We start from the raw sequence: 22,581 nt of genomic DNA on the forward strand, positions 1-22,581 counted from the left end.
TTTAAATATCTTGACAGAAAGATCCCACAACCTCTCTGGGCCCCTATTCCAGTGTTTAACTGCCACAGGGTGATTTTCCCCTCCCTTCTATCTAACTAGAACATCTCCTGTTGCACCCTTGGCCGTGCTTGATCACTGTGTGCCCATGCGGAGCATCTGAGTCCATCTCGCTGCCCTCCCTCTCTGTAGCCACAAGAGCAGTGAGGTTCCCCTCCTAAGGTTTTTCGTCTTAAGGCTGAACAAACTCGTTTAGATAAGCCTTTCTTCTTTCATTTATGGAGTTACAGCGTAGCAAGTGTCATTAGCACAGCATAACTGTAGAGAAATAAGGGTATTTTTAATTCATTGTAATATTTTCTCCATCTGTGTTTGTAAACAGCTATGATAGGAAGCCTTAATTGTGCCATTTCCTTTCACACAAAACTTCTGTTAGTTCCGCGCAAGCTCTACACTTACAATTAAGGTGGCCTGTCATGTTTTGGCTTTGTCTGTGGTCCGTTTTGCTTCCTTCTAATCCAGAGTGTCCCCCAGCAGTGTGACTCTGCCCCTCCTAAAGACAGAAGAAGAAGAAACCAGAGTTTATCCTGAGGATCTGATTAAGAGGCAGGCAAAAGCTGCTTTCAGTTGCAAGGATGCTGAAGGAAGTGTTCTTCACCTCGGTGTGTCACTATGGCTTTGGGTGGTACCTCCAGGAGGTACGTGGGACTCCTCACAGGCGTCCCCACACCACCGCGGAGCCGGCACCGCGGGTGCGGGGGGCGCTGAGGCTGTGACAGCACGCTGCTACGCACAGCTCCACGGGGCAAATAAACCCTCGGGGGCTGGAGTGGGGTTCGCAGCCCTCTGCTCTCTTCTGCAGCGCTGCGGCTGTCAGTGCTTCCTTTCAACGAGCTTAAGCACCTCCCTGTGAGTTGTAGCGGCGTATTTGCATTGCGGCACAGATGTACCCAGTGTAACACCACATATAACTCTGTAAAGCCAACATCTGGTCCCATTAAATGCGATAGAAATATTGTTATTGGTTTCAGTGGGTCTGGTAGCTCATTTATTTAATTTGGCATTTTTTTTTCTACAGAAAGCAAAAGTCACTCCTATGATTGAGCAGCCTGTCTGAACTGATCAAAACTCTGAGCCAAAGGTTTGGTGGGTGTGAGCAATTACATGGTTGCTCGTGTGACTTTCACACATTTTATGTTTTCTTCCAGGTCACTATCTATTATTTTCAGAATGGAAAATTCAAAGATCTGAAAGCACTTAATAGGTTGAGAGAGACAATGCCTTATAAAAATGTTATTGCTATTGACTTTGTGGAAGATTTGATTACAATGAATTGGCGGGGAAATGATTTAATACTAAACATTGACGACTGTAATATCCAAGAGTAATTCTGGACAATAAGAGACAAGAGAAAAAATGTGTTTCCTTTTACTGTGTGAGAGACTGTTGCTAAAGGGATAACAGAGACTCGGAATAGTGACTACTAAGAGTGATAGGCTTCTAACAGCAACACAAAAGCACCAAAACTGTTTGTGTTGGAAGACTTACAGTAGAAATTTAGCCAAACAAGAAAAATATGTAAGGAAAAATAATTCCGTAAGCAGATGAAACAAATGTAAAATTAAATTTTTACTCCTTTAAACATTTTATCAAGCGAATGGCCATAAATAAGGCAAAACAATCAAAAATTAATGTCTACACAGGATCCCAAGACAGATTTGTTGAAGCCATTCAACACCTTGCTTCCTCATTGGTGTGTGTTTGAGCCTTAAGCATGAGAAATTTCGACTACAGGCTCAGACTATGGTCCCCAAAATTCTCTGTCAAGCTCGATTATTTCCCCGCTTTCTCCGCGCTGCCGTTTACATCTCCCTGTGTATCATCCTGGCCAGGGTTTTATAACCCGTTGTTTCAGTTCAGCTCGAGATCGCGTTAAAGCGTAGCCAAAGACCTGTCCGCGAGAAAGTAAAAATCTTAGCACGATTCCAACCAGAGACTCTTTATCTTTAAAATACAGCATTGCGCAGCCTAATGTCCTCTGGTTTTATTAGCTATTCTTGAGGGGTGCTTAGCTGGCAAGTGCAGCATCTGCCACTGGCTCATCGCAGCTTTAACAGCCTGAGTGCAAACTTCCCAGCCTGTGCACAAATAACATTTTACGGGGCCCGACGGCTGGTGGTGGTGGCGGGTTTTGCTGTTCCCAGGCTGTTCCCAGGTTCCTCCGGGACCCGGGCACTGCAGCAGCGTGCAGGGTGTGACCCTTTTCTGAGCAAAGCAGAAGATGGGACCTTGGTCCCTGTGGTCACTGGCCCGCTCTGGTAAACCATCCTTTTCCCAGGTAAACCAACTTTTTTTTTTTTTTTTTTTTCAGCTAAAACATCCTGTTTACCCTCTTCTAGCTCACTAGGGTCAAGGGAAGAGGAGGGACTGCTGTTGCGGTTCAGAGACAATTCTTCACATGTGTCCAGCAGGTATAAACCCTGCTGGTGCGGAGGGGACTGTGCATAGCCAGTGACATTAATTTACCATGAGGGGAAAATTCCAGCTTAAGTGGTCTCTGCTGTGCATAAAACACTCAGTACCAGTGACATTTGCCTCTTCTCTTAGTGATAAAATATATTTATTTGTGAAGTAGATCTTAATCTATCTCAGAAAAGTGTTTTTAGTTTTTCACAGTAGCATTTATAATGATTGAAAGTATAGGCTAGAGAGGACATCTTTCCATAGCAATGAACAAAAAAAAGAATAACTTTTCAGCATTACCGTATATCAATAGCCAATTATTTTTGTATGGATGGGTTCTGGCTGGCTGCTAATGGACTGACAATGAGATAAGTCTTCCAGGAGAGAAACCATCATTTTAAAGATGGAGTGGCTGGCCTTTTAATTTTAAGGTATTACCAAAATCACACCTTTCACCTTTAAAAATTGTAAATGATCAGAGACTTGTTCTAAATCATTTAATTGCTGTTTGAACTGAGCCCGGCTCATGCTCTGCAGGGGTTTGTCTTGCTTAGCACTGATGGTGCCATTTACATTTCTTAATTTTTCTTGAAGAACGACATCTTCCTTGCTTGTACTCTCCCTCCCAGTCTGCTTGCTGGCCATCTGTCTGCAGAGGCAATTTAAGGAATCTGTAGCCAATTCACCCTTGCTCATATGTATTTCTTGAACTCGATACACGGCGTAGATATGCACAGGCATAAAGTAAAACCTATTAAGCAATGATATAAAACACGACGACGCTTTAGAAAACTTTTTTGAATGTTTCAGATGAGGCAGCCTCACATTTCTTGCTGGTTTTTCTTCTGCTTTGGTGCATATTCTTTCATCTTCACCTATTTCATTCATCTGCCTTTCTCTCTTTAACATGGAGAGTTTTGTCGATGAGGATTAGGAATCCCGTACCTCTGAGCGGCTGCCTGCTCGTCTGCTGTACAGTCGTAACAGCTCTGCTAAAGCTCCTCACTTTAAACTTCCTCTTGAAAACAAGCTTGAAAGAAAGATCACCATATGCTCCAGAATGTGCACCAAGACCCTCCCATCTCTCAACTGTACCTACGAATAGTCAAGGAGCTTGGGAAAAAAAAAAAATCTAAACACCTTACTGTTATCTGTGCTCACAGATCAAAGTGCTTTCTTGTCTTCACTGTCCACTGTCTTTGATGCTCTCTCCTGTGCATCTGGGAGAAGAGACCAACAAAATATTCAGAGGTGGGTAAATTGAGGAAAATAGGTGCCATCCCCAAAGCCACAAGTTCAGTCAATGGCCATGGGACCCGTTGTGGCCGGTCCTGCCAATAGCCCTACAGGTAGCCTTGCACGTTTGGTTTCCCGGGGCAATGGAGATGGAGGGAGCCGCTGGAAGTTGCAGTATCAGTTTTAATTGAGGTATCCAGGGCTACTTATTTGAACCCTCTGCATGTCCCCTACACAGCAACAAGTCAGCTGCTCTGACAACTCCTAAGAAATAAGAAATGTGCCTTGAGTTCCTGTGACATTTTATATTCTAAACTTCGCCCAGTGGCTGATGGTTCCTTCCTCAAAGTGACATATTGATTGTGGGTACACGTAGGGTGAGTATGATTGTGTTCGGTATTTTGAGCTCATCATCTGTTATCCCATTCTCATTGTCATCCGAGGCCCAGACACTATCAAATTGGAAGCAGTAGCGTAGAAAATTACGAACAAATCAAAAAAGACTACAGCTGTGAAATGAATCAAACCACTGTTTCTACGTTTAGTATTTCCTTTGGTATAAAACATCTATTATTTATTTTTTTTATTATTTTGGGCTTACGGCTATGAAGGCAGGGACGAAGCACTGCGATCCAGCATCCAGAGTCTGCGGGCACTTCCCGAGCGGAGCAACTGTTTACTAAAACACGATGGAAATGGAGGACAGGTCACCAAGGGCAGCACCTACCTAGATCTACCATTTTGACCACCCAAAGCACATGCCACTGCTGCGGAGGCTCGTCCATGGACGTCGCAGCTGGTAACGACACGGGAGAACAGCACCCACGAAAACCTCTGGCATGTTTGCAGCTCCTGGCCTTGGTCATCTCCATTTGCTGCATCTTAGACAGAGGGATGCGTTAGACAAGTTCAAGTCTGAGCTCCATGTCAGCTTTTCAGAGCAGCCCCTCGGTGCGCTCATGCTGTACGCAGAGAGCTGGCTTTAAATATGTGTGTGTTTGTATGAAGATGACCACATTAAATTTAAGCAGAAATAAATGGTAATTTAACTGGCACAGATACACAAGGCTGACATAATCTCTAAAGGTTTGAGGCTGCTATTAAATTTGTTCCTCCTTATTAATTTGTGACCAAGAGGATAATGAAAAACTGGCAACTCCGAAGTTGACATAAAAAGTAAGAGATATACAGTTGGCGTGGATAATTTTATGCACTGTCAAAGTGAAAAGGCTTTGCTAAATGTGTGTAGGAAAAGATACACACTGCCATCTTAATGAGCAATTAACAGATGGACTCCTAATAATTGAATCATGACTCTTGTCACATCTGTATTTGTTCAATATCTCTAGTTTTGGTTGAATCTGGTTATGAGTTCCTATTTTAATCAGATCTGATTTAGGCTCTTGGTTCAAATAACTAGAAGTGATGAGCATGAATTTTGTTGTCCTATTACCTCCTCAGCTTCTCGTTTCCAGTGAATACAATGTTCTTTTGAAAACTCATGTTTAATTACTGCATTTAGCTAGCACGGCTGGACAAAGGGGGAAGGTGGGTGATTTGCTGTCATCCAAAGTTTGAATTTTTAAAGAGGAAACCTTATCTTTCTCTTCTGAACATCACTTACTAGATTTTGGAAGTACTTCAGATGGCTCAGATGGTTACCATTTAATTCCTTTGCTGGTAGAAATCAGGGAGTCTTGGCTATGTGCATTGCTCTGTTGTGATTTTTTTTTTTTTTGTAATTTTTTTTAAAAAAAGCCCAATAAGAGAAGACCATCTGTTCTTCAAAACTCCCTTAAACTAACTGCCGTGGTCACCCTTGAATGCTATCGTATCTTCAGTGACACGGAGCTCTGCCTCGCCAATCTGTTGTTTAAAATTTCTCATCAAATTCCTGAAGTCGCATCAGTCAAAGCCGACGACAGGTTGCACATCTCCAGCTCCTCTCACCGAAGTACGCGAGACCGGGACTGGCCCAGGTCTCTCCTTCTTCACAGTCCTCCTATTTACCCGCGTCATATTAAACACATTGTCGCTTGCAGCTTCAACTCCTCTAAACTTCTGTAGTTTTCTGATCTTAACATTTATTTTTTAACTGAGGGGACGACGCTTAATTCTCTTTTCACTGGATGGGTTATCCTGTGTTTTCATGAAAAAAAAAAAAAATAATTGCAAACTTGTTTTTCCCCTTTCTCTGTATAAGAATCTTCCCCTCCTCGAGTCTGTCTTTAAAAATCATTTTTATTTTCCTTCTAACTCCAATCGCAGTTTTCTGGGCTTCTCCAATTCCCAGTTCAAAGGAAAGCAACAATTCTTTTGCTTCAAACTCATCCACCCCTGAAGATGAGGAATTTATCAGTTTTTCGTTGCCAGCCACTCTGGAGCAAGCAGCAGTTTATTTCTCTGGTTCCATAAGTTAGCTGTTTGCTTTGCCCAGCCTTCGCGGGCGGGTGAACCAGCTCGGGGGGACAGCAGACACCCCCCAGCAAAGCTCCCACAACAGCATTTCACAAACACCTCTTGGGATGCAGCCAGGCTTCCAGGGGGCTTTTAAAAGGTCTCAGAAGAGATTGAAAGTGTTTGAAAAGAAGGGGGATGGAGCTGGCTGGAGGTCGGGGGTGCGAGGAGGGGTGCCTGCCAGCCGCTCTTTATCCATAGTGTTTTCAAACGGTTGGAAACCATCAAGAGATTTTTGAACCAAAATATCAGAGAATTTCACAGGACCCAAGCGTGCAGGAGAAGGCGCTCAAAACGACTGTTGGTGCCTCAATGTGCCACCAGCGGGAAAGAGAAATGGGACATCCCGAGATGCCTGGGTTAGGAACATGGTCACCCGCGGCGCCCGATAATTGCCGGAGGATTTTAAGTGAGCTGGAAGTGCCCGACACCCGCCGCGCGGGGCAAACACGGGCCTGCTTGATGTCGAGAGCGAGATGCTCGGGTTCAGGCACAGGCGTGAGGACAGCAGGGACTGGCGTTGGCGGGAGGCGGGGGAGCCCCTCGCCGGGGTGGGGGTGGCAGCGGACTTCGGCCCCGTGCTCCCCCAGGTCACGCGGGAACGCAGCAGCTCCAGCTTGTGCATTTAAAACCGCATCAGATGATGTAAAATGAGCAAAATGCGCCTACTGCTACAAACGGGGGGTGGCAAGAGTCACCCAGGCAAGCTGTCGGTGGGGAAGAGACGCGATTGCCTGTATCCTCCAGCGTGTGTGGATATAAATAAACAGGGCTGTGCGGATACTTCAGATGCCTAATGCGTCTCATGTTTATGTCCGTCTTTAAGAGATACGGAGAGATTACTAAATGCTTCAAATTGACAGCACAGACATATTTTTGTAGAATAAACGATGTTGGTAAGTGGCAAGACTCCTCTTCCTTCCCTTCAGGAAATGGGGAAGAGTTGTCTCCTTGTCTCCACTGATATTATTTCCGTTTTTTTTTTTTTTTTTTCCCTCAGGAAAGAGAAAAATATCTCGCTGAAGATAACATATTTGTCTCTGATTAGATTTCGGCTTTATTTCTTTAAAACCTCAAGACCTCTTAAAGCTACAGGCCAGCTGAAATATGCACTCAATTCTTCTTTTAGGGCACTCTACAAAGCCTTCCTTTATATCACCCATGCAGAATTCACAGTGAGTTCTCCCCGTTTTACCACGTTCGTGATTTCTCTTTTAATCCAAACCTTAAATCAGCCATTTCGGATTATTTGCTTCCTAAAGAAGGAAAGCAAAAAAAAACCCCAAGAGTCCCTACAAGCCTTTGTGCGTGGTTTGGATAGAATAAGCTCCTTTTTTTTTTTTTTTTTTTTTTGTAAACACCGAAAATATTTCAGAGGTGCTGCATTTAAGAGGCCACAAGGTGTGAAAAAATCCAGAAAACCAGCCTGTCTGATCACTTGGTATTTCGCGCAAAGAAAAGGAAAAGATAACAAATTTTTTTTAAAAAAAGCTTATTCTCATAAACAGCCTCTTCTGCATCCTCGTCCCTAATTTTGTGGACTGATTTTATAATAAGATTTTCTCTGGACTAGACCCTGTTTCTGAGAGTAGCCTGTGCTTTTCAGCCATCTGAACTAGGGGGTCCTGTCCTTTTCACGGCGAAGCCAACGAGAAATGCAATTTAATCCAGCACAACCCAGCTGTAACACTCTTTATAGGAAGAAACACAAAAACTGGCACGTTCCACCAGGTTTTTCAGACCACTCATCGCTAACTGTGGGCGTTACGACGCCTTTGCCACGCGTCCAGCCCGCTCCTAAACCTCCTCGAAGCCTTTCAAACCAAACGCCCCAACCCCTCTTCGCTTCTGCAGTCCCGCTGTGCCTTCTCCTGTAAACATCCAACCGCTTTTAAAAAAAATAAAAGAGAAATGATTATACTGATTTTTTTTTTTTTTTTTTTTTTTTTTGGAAACCAGATGGGATGGGTGAAGAGAAGGGCTGAATTTCCGATGTTCGCCTTGCTCTATAACCACAGATACTGGAACCAGAAGCAGCGTGCTGCGCTGTGGTGCGGTGCAGGCTCGCGGTGGGGTCCCACCGGGGGGAAAAAAACAATGCCCCGTTGCGCCCCCCCCCACCCCGGTGTCACGGCGATTTGCGGCCTCCAGGCCCAGCCCGGCCCGGGGCCCCTCGTTCCCCTCAGCGGCTCTCCCGGGTACTGGGGCTGCCCTGAGGGAGATGTAGGGTGGGGGGGTCACCAGCAGCACCCCGCGGCGCTGCCCACCCCGCGGAGACCCCCCCATCCCGGCGTGTTTCTCGCTGCCCCCCCCCCCCCCCCCCCGGGACGCTCCGAGGGTGCCCGCGTCCCCTCCGAGCGCCGCGCGCGCCGCCCGCCCTTCCCGCCACCGCCGCCGCGTGCCCCGCGGGGGCGTTCCCGCCGTCCCCTCGCAGGTGCCGGCGATTGGGTGGAATATGCAAATGCGGCGGTGACGTCACGGCGGCTCCGGCCCAGAGAGCAGAAATAGGGCCGGCCCGGCACGCGCCGCGGACTCCGCCGCCGCCTGCACCGCGCCCGTCCCGCACCCCCCGCCCCGCGCTCCCTCCGCCCCGCAGGTGAGTGCGGCCGGGGAGCGCCCCGCAGCGGCCGCCCCCCCCGCGGGGTTCCGCGCTGCTCCGCGCCTCTGCGCGCGCGGCGGAGCGCTGCCGTCCCCGCCCGGGCTGAGCGGGAGAGGAGCCGCGCCGCTTCCGCGCTAACGGGGAGGGGGCCGTGCGCGCGCGGCGCTGGGCAGCCACCGCCGAGCTGCGCGCCCGCGGGCTGGGCGCGGTAACAGGTGGGAGCCGGCGCGGGGAGAGGCGGCGTGTGGGGGTGTCGCGCCCTCCGCGCCCCGCAGCGTGGTGCGGAGCACGAGGTGGGAATTGCGCCCGTGGGGAGAAGGGGGGGGGGGGGGGCGCGGAAAGCAGCGCGGAGGGCCGCGGGGGGGGTGTGCGTGTGTCCCCCCCACGCACCCGGCGCGGAAGGTGCGGAGCTGCCGCCGCCGGTGGAGCGCGGGGCCGGGCGGCGCGTCCCGCCGCGGTCGCGAGTGGGGTCGGCGCTTCCCTCCGCGGCCCCTGGGTGGCGCCGGCGGCCGTCCCCGCGGAGCGCCCCGCACCCTGCCCCGGACCCCCCCCACCCACCCCGGGCGACCTTCAGCCTCCGGTCCCCCCCGCCCGCGGGCAGCAGCTTTGAGTTTGTAGCCGGCAGCAGAGAGTGAGGATTGTTTAAAAATTATTTTTTATTTATTATCAATAAGAGATCCCGCGCTGCCTTCCCAAACTTGTATAAAAACGCTTCTGCGTGGTGGAAATAAACATCTCCGCGGCGGTGCTGGGCTGGGGGGTGGTGGAAGGGGGGGTACGGGACGTGTCTGAGCGTGACCTCGCAGCAGAGCTGTGCTTGAGGTGTACCAAAATGTCACGGAGGCAGCCTTGAAAACAGAGGTTAAAACCCTGGGAGGTTTAGGAGTCCTTCATCCCTGCTGGATTGATGTTCCCCAAATTTCCTCTGCGAGCGTTCTTGGAGAATTTGACGATCAGATGAAATATTCTTAAGTACGCTCCTGCTCAAACGAAACGTCTGGTTTGCACTTAAACATCAGGGCTGCTTCCAGTGAGTTCCCAATGCATCGAAACTTTAAGTATTTATCGAAGATGCTGCAGATAACTGGCTGAAATTGTTCTTTGGCTTCATTACGAAGGGTTGTCTCGGAACGGATTTCTTCCGTAATTTTGTAGGTTAATTTTTGTAGCGCTTGTGGTGCTCAGCAAGGAATTATAGACGTCAAAATTATTTTGCAGGCCATAGAAATGCTGTTTAGATAAGGCTGAAGCAATTGGAACCGTTGATGGCAGAGGAACTGAGGACCAGATTCTTATCTGGTGTTAATAGAGACAATTTATATAGAGGTAAGGGTTTGGCCTGAATGCTTTCCTTTTTCTGTAGCAACATCATAACTTCAGGTAATTAAGTTTTCAACCTCATTCTTTCTAAGGTGAAGCTTGTTGGAAATTATTAAAAGTTATAGTGAACTATTAATTTCTCAACAGTAAAAAAAAAAAAAAAGCTGCAATTTAAGTAGCCCTGAAAACAAAACCAGTAACTGCTTTTGGCAAATTCTTTAATCTTATTACAGTCACTGTAATTGAATTCTTAAAGCTTCTGTGCTGTGGAGGAAAAAGTTGTGGGATCTCTGCAGCAATCTAGCTGTTTGACAGCTCATATTGCACGTCACAGAAGTGCTTTAACCAATTTGTGGTGTTCTCCGCTGAAATAGCCAGTGTGATTAGTCCCGTTCCTTTTTCAAGGTGACCTTTTTTTGCTCGAGCAGCTCTAACACCTGTCCCCTAAACCCAGTGCCTGTATCTCTGGCTTGCATCTGCTTGCTGTTGTGCCTCATCATTCAGAGGTGGCGTCGCCCCAATTTTCTTGCGAGTTGAGGCTCTCCCTGGGTGTTGGTGTTGGCACAGACACCCTCCTCCCCGAGCTGGGGATGGGTGTTCTGCCTTGGTGCTCGTCCTGCCGGCCTGTGGTGTTTGAGCTTCCTCGGGTAACGGTGCGTAGCGTGGGACTGCTGGGCTTGTGCTGGTGTCTCGGGGTAGAGCAGGGAAAGCTGGAATCCTGCTCTGGCTCAGGGGAAGAAAACACAACCTTTAGGTAAACTTTGAGGCTTGGCACAGCATCCTCTTTAACAAAAAGAGTCAAAATTGCTTTGGAAGGTGTTGCCCTGAAACCAAAGGAAACGTGTCACAGATAGATGTGATGCTCAGCTTGGTTTACTCTGAAACAGTCTGGTTTAACTCCGGCATCTGCATTACAATTACTAATTTCTGCATTACGTAGTAGGTTAAAATCTGTCTCTGTTCACGTGCATTTCTAAGAGCAGGTGCGAGACAGACTCCCCCCTTCACCCCCAGCTCTTGAGAGGCTTCTAGTGTTCAGACACAAATGTTTTTCACTTTTTCTTTCGGGTACAACTGCTTGTTTTCTGCAGACCTTTCCATAGGCAGGCTTTGATTTATCTGGGCAGCGATGTCCATACAGGCTCGCATCCTGCAAATCTGTTACTCATTTGAGTGAGGAAAAGCAACTGGTAGTAAAACTTGTCTGAGGTTACAGGGGTGGTCCAGATCTATTCAATCAATTTGAATTTTTCTCTTGACTTCAGGGAACTTCAGACCACAATCCAGTAGCTGTGTTGCACAATGCGGCTGCAGACCACGTTCTGCAAGGAGCCTTCCCCTTAGCTCAGGGTAAGGTGATGCTGAGCGATGCTTTAGGATGCCAAGTGACAAGAAAATGCTCTGTGATTTCAGAGTTAACCCTCACTTGATATTTATGGTGCGTATTTGCTGCTTGTTTGAGGCTCTTCAGATATATAATGTATATTAGTGTGTCTTCCTCTTGCTATGAGTGAGAGCAATTAGTGTACTGTCAGTCAGTATGCAATAAAAATAAGTAATTTCTAAACTGACTGGAGGAAGATGTTCTACGAATTCCATTTATAAAACAACCGGAGTTTCTAGCAGGTAGAGGCTGCCCTTTCAGTTTCGTCAGTGTTACAGGCATCCTAATTCAAACACCATCGTGTTTTGTAGCAGTTAGTTATTTACTAAATACACGTTAAACTAGCTAGTCCCCCGTTTTGCTCTTAGGATTGTAATTTCAAGCAGCATATGAGTCAGAGGTCTCTAGAACTGCAAAGTGAAATAGTTGTATTTGCTGTGATGGTATCAACTGAGCATACAAAATACCTCTATTAAAAACGGAGAAACGGTATTGCTGTGCAAGAGCAATTCATAATGTAACAATGTACTTGTCGCTTATTGATATAGTGACTTTGGTTTATTAAACATTTATTTGTAGCCCCAGTAACATTACAGCTGAGGTTTCTAATTGGAATTTAGAAAGCCTAATAAATTTTGATTTCATCCTGAGTGCTCTCAATTCAGGGTGTTTACATTAGCGCCGAGAAAAAGCAATGCCTGAACTCCACGGGTGCGTGGTGTGTGGCGGCTGTCGGCCGCGCTCGCTCTGCTCACGGTGTGTCTTTGGGCAGAGGAAATAGCTGAGACCAACTCGCTCTTGGTGTAAATGGTCACAGCTCCAAAATTAATAGCGATGCGCCAAGGCTCGGGTATACCCTGCAGCAAACACACGGCATGAAAGCGCTGTAAAACGCAGCCTGTCAAGACAAGGTATGTCATGGTGACTTAATTCAGCTAGGCTTAATTTTGCCATTAGCAGGTAACTCGCCTCATTAATGTATATTGCTCCAGCCAAGCAGCAGCCTGTCACTTGCATGCTATAGAAATGCCAGTGCTTCATTAAGTGGTCGTCATGCTTCGTTAAGGGTCCGTGTTAGCATCTTCTGCAGCTGCTGTGAAAGGTCAAAACTTCCCTCGCTCCCATGGGAATGGTGCCAGGCCTGAAGCCTCCTTTGGTACTTTTTGGGAAAAGTAATGACACAATCTGGTGTCCTGTTACCCAAAATTGTTCAGATGCAGCACAGAGCTCTCCTGGCTGAGTTTCAAGGACACCAACATGGGGCTAGGCGTGTATGAAACACCTGGTGGTTCCACCTGCAACACTTTGAGTCTCACTGCATTGTTTTTATTTCCAAATTTTTTTAAAAAGAAGCCCTGTACAAGACAAGAACCGCTGCTCAAAGTGGAAGCAGTTGTGGTGGACATCCTTGCTTGCAGGTGGTGGGACACTGCCAGGGAGGTAGTGGTGCTGCTGTTGAGTAGGATGAGCCTGGGAGGGACTGGGAAAGTCTCTGGGACAGAGGGAAATGCGTGGAGAAACCACAGCCCCAGGCGAGGCTCGCTTGCATTGTGGCTGCAGAAAGACATTAGCCCTCTTCAGTGCAGAATTTGCTTCGGGTCTTGCAAGTTTTAGTGGGTTTGGTGGCCATCAGGGCAGGAGCCCTCATCACGGGGAAGAATGAGTGCTCTGTGGTTTGGGTGTCAGGGGGCTGGCCCTGCAAACCTCGTCGTCACCTGAGGGGGTGGTGGTGGCTCTATCCGCTCAAGGCAGCATCATCCTCTGAATACAAGGGAAATAATGATCTTTTCTGTCACATTGCTGGAAGCTGCCAGTGATCAAAGAAGTGAATGCGGGTGTCTGAGGCTTTCCTGAAGATCTGCTGAGTGTACCAGTGTGAGTCTGTGACTATGAGGGACGCTGTGCTGCTGGGGCTTCTGGAGGTGGGATGAAGTCACCCTTTGGCTTCTGCAGTGCCATAATACTGTGTTTTGATGTGGTTTGCTTTTGGCCGCAGTAGCTAGATTTAGAAATGCCAGGGCTCCAGTTCTGCAGGTGCTGTGTGGGAGCAGCATGTCCTGTGGAGGATAGTTTTGGGGTAAATATTTCACAAAGCTGCTACCGTGTGGGAAATCATTGCCAACACACTGATGGGTGCAAAACATCAGGGAATTGGGTGTTTTGCTGCGTGTGCTGACCGAGAGGGGATGGGCACCGTCAGCTGAAGCTTCTGCCGTGTTACTGAATCTGAGCTGGGCCTTGTTGGGATGATTGTTTTATGCCCGTTCTCTTCTTTTCAACAGACGTGAAATGATGAAATCAAGAAGCTTTTGGTTATCTCTTGTATTGCTTGGGGTTTTCCCGTTGGTCACGAGGGGATGGATGGACACGGACAGGAGCAGAAGGCTGTATTCGGATGCGGGGAGGTTGCATCAAGAGGTACTGTACCCCAGCTGCTGCTGCAGCTACAACTCTTGTGTTTCTGTTGTTGTGCTGTGTTCAGTCTCTCACATTGTGAAATGGGAAAGTGAGGGCTTATCCATGTATATTCGTATTAAACATCTGCTGAGGAGGTTAATGAAGAAACAGTGAAGCAGAAGCTCTTCCCCTTTTTGAGTGTACTGACGTCGTTTTGGGAGTGCAGTTGTGCATCTGGCCATGGTGAAGATACTGCCTTTGCCCCAGAGACTTTATGGTATGCTCTGTCCTGGGGGCTGCTGGGACCACTGAGACTAAATTTAATAAGCAAATTTTTGTCCTAGCTCTTCATTTGGGTCACTGGACGCTCAGGTGAAATCTGAAAAAAGTCCTTTTGCTGCTTAAAAAAAGGAAAATGCTATAGGTGGTTCTGAAAGAACCAGCAGAGTTCCAGCTCAGAACGTTTCCCTCCTGACTTTCTGATGTCAAACCCCTGCGAAGCACAGAGTAATCGGGAAGGGAGCAGGGGGGCCGTAGCGAGGGCTGGTGCCCATCCAGCTGGAGGGGACCCCCGTGCGTGACGTGATGGGGAGGTGGGACTCGTGTGCTAGTGGAGGACGGTAACACACCTTTCCGTGTTCAACCCTGGGACTGGGTGAGTGGAGGAGCGACTGAGCCTGTCTGCAGTGCTGAAGGTGACATGTTGGCTTTCCTTGCGCCGATGGGGACCAAGCAGGTCCCGGTGGCGGCCGGAGCCCCGTGCGGGCTGTCCCTGCAGGGACGGTGGCTTTCTGGACTGCAGCTGCACACGTGTGGGTAGGCTCAGATTTTCACGTCTGAGGCATGCAAATAAGGCCATAAAAATCTAGAAGTGTGACTTCCATGAAGAGAAAATGATGAATGCTGAAACAGTTTTAGTTATTTAATTAGTGACTGATTATCGTAGGTTTGCTAAATGATTGCTCAAATGCCTGAAAGTGGGAGATGGTGGGGGAGGCAAGGGAGAGGAGACTTTGGTATTTTTTAAAATGCCACTGCCTAGAACGCTTACGTACTGGCAGAGACGTTAGTCAGTGCCAGGGTAATGAGGAGCCTTTGATGGATTCATGCTGCACTTGGATCCGTTTAAGCCTCAGGATTTTGTTCTAGTTGGAGAATCCCATTTCTCCCAGTCAATCCCATTTACAAATAACCACGGTTATATGTGTTATTTCAATAAAGCAGTTTAAGCAAATTGGAATAGATGCTTTTTGCTGCTTAGCAGGACTCGAAAATCATTTCAGTGGAATTTGAGATTCTGCAGTTCAGAGTTCTCTCTTTCCTTGAGGTATCCATCCTCTGTTCTGTAAAAGTGAAGCAAAACAGTTCTCCTCCACACCTCTGCCGTTATTTTGTTGCTGGGTAGACTCAGGTAGTACACTGACATTCTGTGAAACATGTTCCTGTATTGTCTCAGACAACTTTTGCTTTTTTATTTAAAAAAAATTAAATATTTTGCATGCTTTTGCATTTAAAGTTCTCAGTCTTCACTAATGAATATTAGTGTTGATTTTTTTTTAAAAAAAGTTATTCTGAGGAATTAAATTCATTACTCAAATTATTTAACGTAAATTGTAGAACTATTATACTACTTGAAAGACTAATTCATTTGCTCTTCCTCTAAAAACCATGAAGTTATTGTACCAAGTACTCGATCTTGCTTGAGGTGGAAGGATCTAAACTAGAAATGTATTTGTTCAGATTTGCACAGAATTTAACAGGTCTGAATATTAAAACTTTTAATGTATGAAGAATGAAGTAAAAATAGCTTCAAGGGGTTTAAGTTATAATGCAGATTTTTTTTTTAAAAGTGACTGTGTAGAAAGCTTGTTCCACAAGAGAGTGTTTATATAGTGTGGCACCAAACAAGATGAATCTGGAAGCCCCAAACATAGCTTCCAGCTAGGTCAGTGAAACTGAGATAACTGCTGTTTTGTCTCAAAAGCTGTTTATTTATCTTTCAGGAAATAGTTTTGCCATAATACCTTTTGAATAATAAAAATAATGTGAAATCCCCTTCTAGTCATTTTGGGCTCTGTTCAGTTTGAGCTCCTTATTCACAAGAAATGTTTGTTACCAAGTTCGTGATTTGATTAGTATATAATTCCATTAACATGTGTTTAAAACACTGAGTCACAAATAGAAAAGCTCCTAGCAATTCCCCAGAAATGCTTAAAAAAAAAAAAGTAAAGGGTTAATTTGCAGGTCAAATAATTTGAAGTGTGCTCTGATATAAAATTCCTATGAATTTCATCAAAGCAAATACTTGGGTATGGGTCACTGACCTTCACTAATACTTGTTCTGATCTACATAGGAACAAGTTTACTGAATTAAAAACATTGCTTAATTTATGTTCAGATTGCTAAATCGATTTCTTCATGGTCTGTGGTAGAATTATTGCAGTTGTGCTTTGCATTTATAAAGGAAAAATAAGTCTTGAGGCCACAGACTGCAATATAGAGCCCTTCTGCATGAGAAATTAACTCTTACCACAGCAGTGGTGTATGTTTTCCTGATGCTCAGCCTTCCACCTCACACATTTATGGGGTGCTCCTGAGAAGGGGATTTTTTTTCTGAAATATTCTTAGTCCTGATTAGTTAATAAACACATTCATGCAGTCTGAAATACCATGAGTGTAGAATGAACTAAAATAGAAAACCTAATTAAAAAAAGGACAATGTTAGTATTTAACTGAAAAGCTGCAATTAGCTTGGTCTGTATTGATTTTTGGAGAATGCTGCTGTCACCTTTACGTTGTGAAACTTCTCAGGCTGGTTCCAGAGGCTGCTGGAAAGCTCTTGCAACTTCTGAGGGTGCTGCACATGGACTTCTGTGGAGGTGCAGCTTCCCAGGGTTGAACCATTGTGGGACTAAATCCGACTGAGTGGAATATATGCCAAAATACTAAAATATATAGAGCTCACCACTCTGGGGTGATATTTTTGGGCAGGTTTTGCCTCTGCCTTCAGCAAGGCTGATTCCATGCTAAAATTGAATGGTTTAGAGATGACCACACTTCATGGGCAGCCCTGTGCTGGTTTAGAAGGGCTTGGAGTTGCTCATGAAGCACCAGGTTGTGTGATCTGGGGTCACCTTTCCTTGCTTGAAAGGAATTCTTAAAAATGTAGCTGAGTCGTTGCCAGCAGCTGTGAAGGGAGTTTCCAGTATGAGCAGAGCAGAAGAGACATAAACAACCTGGATATGAAATAACTCTGGAGTTCAGATTTGAGGGAGATCTTGGCCCGGAGGTTCTGATGGGAAGCCAGCGGTACTACTCCACTCAGTTCCTACAAGGTCACCCACACTAGTAGCTCAGGTTGATTTTTCAACCTACTGGGGTATTTTACAAAAGCATCTTAATAAATATTGGAATTGGACAGCTAGTTTTTCTTCTCCTGTTCCCTGCCTTCTGCGTGAGAGGCTGCTTTTCTGTATGTGCCAAAGCCAAGCTGCTTTTGCCATGGTTTTTGGGGCAAGTTTCTCATCTTTTCTCAACCTGCGGTGCAGTGGAGCAGTGCTGCAGGTCTTCAGCAGCTCTTCCAGGAGTGGGTCTCTCCAATCTGCTGCAGGGAACTCCTCAAACACAAGCTGGCACAGTGCTGAATCGCAGATTAAATTCTGTATTATGTTTTTCGGGGGCACTGCTGGCAGGTAGCCTGAGCAATGTTGTCCTAGCTGGATAGTGTGAAAGTGGAGAATAATCCTGTGTTGAGCTACATGTATAGTTTTGTGCTGAATAGTTAAAGGAAATAGTTGGATGTCACTGTTAGCTCCTGAGTGGTTACAGTACAGACTGGCAGGCGTCCTGTGATCTTCTCCAGGCTGTGGAACCAGAACTGCTCTGCGGTTTTGTAGAAATACTTGTTCTCATTTGGCTTTCATGCTGCACTCTGTTTTTTTTGCCCTCCATCTTCCTATTTAAAAAGTCTCATGAGACACCAGGGAAATGTGCACAGCACCCCACACTCCTGCGGGCAGGAGGAGAGCTGCGTCCCCAGGGAGGCTCCTCCAGCGAGAGCTAACAAGGGATGCTCAGAGTGCTCACAGGAGTACCAGTGGCTCTGACAGATCCGGATGCTCAGAGTGCTCACAGGAGTACCAGTGGCTCTGACAGATCCAGATGCTCAGAGTGCTCACAGGAGTACCAGTGGCTCTTGCAGATCCAAGCTCGTTTGCTTTTCCCCTTTCTGTGCTGCAAGGTGTTCATACCTCACTGATGCACCTTAACTGTCTGTTCCCTGTGAGGAGCAAGACACTGCTGGTGTGCAGTGGTAGATCTAATTTGGACTGTGACAGCACAGTGCGAGGGTAAACTAGACCAGCTGTGCCAATGCTATTTCAGTTCCTTGATCACTTTTATGCATCCTGTTTGTTATATTATCTGGCTTATGCCTTGAATTATATCACCCACCTTAAAGTATCATGTGTAGATATCAACATTTTAATGCTAATGAATGTAGCAAACATGCTCATTTCTTTAAGGTACCACAACTTTCCTACTGGCATTTGTAAGGTAACGGCTGCATAGGATATCCATCGTTTGGCTTCTTCATTAGTTATTACTTGCATGACACTTGAGCTGCTTAAAAATCTCCAAGTAATAAATGTCACCTTAAACTTCACCACGACTGCAAACAGCTGGGTCATAGCAGCCCTTCAGTGCCATCCTGCACAGGATGAAGCATCCCTCTCGTGTCCACTCACAGCTTCAACTGTGCTTGTCCAGGTGTATCAAATATTGCTAAAATTCCTAATTATCTTCAGATTCTTAAATGTTGTTTCACTTACTGCTGCAGCTGAAGACCACAGTTGGTTATTCCAAGCAGCAGGGGAGCCATGGGGATGATTTTGTGCTCCTTTCCCCAGCAAAGTCATATTTCCTAATCTGACAGACTATGAAAGGAGTGCTTTGGGAAGCAAGGTACAAAATTGCAAAGGCTTTTGATAAAAGCTTTTGCTTATAATTCAAATAGAGGCGTAATTTCAGAGCATGAGCTTGGAAGGAGACAGGCACAGTGTATCAATTTTATATGCAGTTGAAGATCTAATATCCTGGTATTTATTTTAAGAATTATTATTAGTAATGTATTCTCTGCCATGTGTGTACTCTTCCTGCTTGTAAGTCAGTTTGGGGAAAGGAAGGAAAGAATCAGATTTGAATTAAAATCTATACTGGCTGCAGCCTGCTCCTGTTTTAAACATTAATGAAAGTAAAGGGAGACAAGACTTAAATTTATTTTTGTATCACTTTGCTATATACTGATAATTCGCTCCTTGTTACCTGCATTTATGTGGTATCTCTAACAAGCTGTAACTGCTGTTTGTAGACCATTTTAAATCTTAACTAGTGTATTATCCCTGTGAAGATGAGCAGCTTTTGCTGTGAGTGCTGGTTATCTGCAGTTCAAGGTGCTGTGGAATGTTTTCATAGTATTTGGATATACATGTTGGTGTCCTTCCTCTGCATCCCCGAACCCCACCTACCCCCTCCTGTGTACCTAGAGGGTTTAATGGTGATATTTCTTAGGGGACAGTGCCCAGAGGGTTTATAAATGCTGTTTCTTAACGGGATGCTATTATGCTTGAAGTACTAGAAAATTTGAATGTTGGGTTATTTGGAACAAGGTGGGAACTGTATACTTGAATAGCAGCATAAAATCTGAAGAATTTTTGTTTACCTAGATGGTTATGGTTCAACATTGAGTGTCAGGGATTTGTCAGGATGCACCTATAGCACAATTTAGAGATGAAACCCTCTTGTGTGCAGTTCTTCAGAGAACCAAAATCCGGCTTCCTTTATTTATTTATGTTTTAAACTCCTGGTAAGCCGCAGTGTGTGATACCTTTTGGTGGTCCTGCACTGCCCAGCTGGCCAGGGGCTCTCACCTTCCAGCTAACAGCAGCTGGGACCCCCACCTGCTGCTGGGGTGCCCCCCCTGCAGCTTTAGGGGTGTCTTGGATACTAATGACCTTGAATTTTGGTGCTGCTGGAGGTAGCTAGTGCTCGGATGCTGTCCCCCAGGGAGCAGAGGGACCGTGGCCTTGGGGGGCCCAGCTCTGGGCTGAGCTGTGGCACAAACTGACCGCAGGAATTGAATTTCGGGAAGTTTTTCTCATGTCACAGGTGAGCAACTGTGAAAAATCATACCTAGATGGGGAAATGCTGGTATATTCCTGAAGCAGAGAATAAGGCCAGAGTAAAACATCTTGCAAATAAAAAAGAAATGTAAGGCAATTTTAATTTGGCTATGATGTGGTAGTTACACTTGCTGATATTCTGTTCAGAAGCTACTTGCCCTTAAATGACTAAATATTGACTAATTTTTTTCCAGACCTAGCATATTCTCTATTAAAAAAAAAAAAGCAGTAGCAGTAGTTTTTAAAGGAAGACAATTCTACTTAAAGTACTTTCTAACATCAAGAAGGGGAATTCTCAGGTTTTTTTAGATTAGGAAGGTTTTTAGATTAGATCTGCAAATTTGGGGTTTCTAAAACAGGCATCCCGTGAGCTTCCCTATGACAGTGAGGAAATTTATGGAGCTATACCTGGGTTTCTCATCTGAAGTCCAGAAATAGTAGCAAGTAAAATCAGAGATGCAGCAATTATCTCAATTAGCTACCGTATGGGTGAGCAGATGATACTGTGTGATGTGAGACATCAGAGCTTCTCTCAGTGTTTATACCAGACAGGACAAATCTAAATTGCCAATGTCTGTACTGATAGCAAGCTTTCTCTAAACAGTTGCGCGTGATTTATTTTTTTTTTTTCTTGTGCCTGCTCAAAAAAAAAAAATAAAGTGGATGTTCTCTGCCTCATTAGCATCTTTTCTGAAAATACTCTGTGTTCATGGTTGTAAACAGAAAATCCTGGTTGTCAAACTAAGCTGTGTATTAGTCATAACCACTGTAAATGCTATAATCTGTATGCAGAGTACCTCACCTAGCCCTGTACTGGATGTCAGTGTAATTTTCTTGACCCCTCACTTGAGATAAGGAAGAGCATGCTCTGAAGGGGAAGAAAAAAAACCAGCTGGGATGATAATCTATTAATAGGAACAGGCTCTTCTTTATTAATTTGCTAAATGAGTCAGGGCTGCATATTTAGAAATTGTACAGCAGTTTGGCTGATCCTGAGAGCAGGTCCCTGGAGATTTGGTGTGTGCAGAGGTAACATCTGATTTAGTGATAGACCCAGCGTGAGCCCAGCTGCATGTGTTGAATTTGATTTATCCTCTTGCACAAGCACTGCAGTCTCTTCCACAAAGTTACCTGGTAAGAGGATTGCTACAGTCCAGCAATACAGACAACTTGCGGATGGGAAATGTGTTCCCTGTTCTTCTGCATCTCTTCCATCTGCTGCATTAATTGTTTTTTGGCAAAGACCTTTGCTTATGGTCATAATAAGAGACTCTTTATGGTTAAATCTACATCAGTATTAAAGGCCAGGAGACTGAAAACACTGCAAGGTTATCCTATGAATCGCTCTGAGGGCAGTTGGTACCTGTCTGGTAACAAAATTGGTGATACAGGTGCTTGTGGGATCAGAGGCTGCTAACAGAAAGAGGATGGCAACCACCTTATACCCATCTCTAGATACTGGTTTGCAAATAAAGGAAGTTGGGAAAGAGAGAACTACAGAGACACTGTACTGCAAAGATTTGCACCTTATTGCTGTTGCTGGGTGGTTCCAGTTTGTGATGTACCTCTGCATGCCTGGAGTATAAGCACTCACCCTCTGGTTTTAGTCAAAGGAAAACTAGAAAGAAATAGCAGACAGGAACTTGTCTTTTCTCATTTCAAGCCTAATTGTGACTGTTTAATTACTAACCTTGCAGAGTGGGCTCACTTTTCTCTTCAGATTAGAATGCAGGAAATTGCATGTGGCCGCATGTGGATGTGCAGGGACAAAAGGAAGAACAACTGTTGCAGAAAAATCAGGAAACAGGCTTTTTTTTTTCCCCCCTCCCAGTTGGTAGGTTGTCTGTGTGCATTGCATGTCGCTTACAAACCGTGTGTAAAGTACTGTGTAGCTATTGCAGTTTGTAACCGCGCTAGATAGGCGTTTCAGAGCAGTACTTTAGGGCAGGGAGCCCTGTCCCGTGCTCCATCCCCAGCCCCACGGGCTGTGAGATGTGCCTGTGCCCAGGACCGTGTGGCACAAGTATGCCCAGCCCAGAACTGGGGAACCACGTGTATGACAAAGCACGTGTGGTTGTGATTGTTGCCAAACTGTAGGCTACTCTAGGAGTGGGTTGGCGTATTTTTATTTAAGACTGTTTAGGGTGTGTACTATAGGTACACCTTAATGTCTAGTCCACTGTTGTAGGATCCAGGTTAATAGATTGCTTTTAATCATGCACAGCAGCTTCTAGCGATGTGACTTTATACCTGCACCAGGCAGTTATAAATTTTTAGATACCTAATGACACTTTTTTTGACCTGCTGTAGGTGGTTAACATTACCACTTAAAGGCCGGACTGTGTCATTTTTCTAGAGTTGGGGAGAACGTCAGGAGCAGTTCATTTGTGTGTCCATGTCTTGTCTCCAGTCCCACGGGTGTTTTAAAGCTTTGGGGAAGCTCTGCTTCGTACTGTGCTTCCTGCAGGCAGCCCTGGATGAGCTTTGTTTCTGAACGACCTCCCCTTGCTCGTGCTGCAATAACAATTTCGTGTAGTTAAGCATCCACA

At 45.7% G+C, this 22,581-nt stretch overlaps 1 protein-coding gene across 6 annotated transcripts in view; it reads left to right on the forward strand.

Annotated features, from left to right (window-relative positions):
- The first annotated feature begins 8,652 nt into the window (after positions 1-8,652).
- The window catches only part of FSTL4 (follistatin like 4), a 239,899-nt gene continuing 225,970 nt past the window's right edge, over positions 8,653-22,581 (forward strand). For 3 of the 6 annotated variants that reach the window (XM_074916216.1, XM_074916210.1, XM_074916215.1), the window contains exons 1-2: positions 8,653-8,749; positions 13,739-13,874. In XM_074916216.1, coding sequence (XP_074772317.1) covers positions 13,746-13,874 — 129 coding nt within the window. In that variant the 5' untranslated portion in view covers positions 8,653-8,749; positions 13,739-13,745. Of the gene's footprint in view, positions 8,750-8,840; positions 8,968-11,379; positions 11,423-13,228; positions 13,332-13,738; positions 13,875-22,581 lie in introns of those variants that run through there. The other 3 variants (XM_074916212.1, XM_074916214.1, XM_074916213.1) reach the window with 3 other exon arrangements.

This window comes from Athene noctua, chromosome 12 (genome assembly GCF_965140245.1).
Source record: "Athene noctua chromosome 12, bAthNoc1.hap1.1, whole genome shotgun sequence".
NCBI classification, from domain to species: Eukaryota; Metazoa; Chordata; class Aves; order Strigiformes; family Strigidae; genus Athene; species Athene noctua.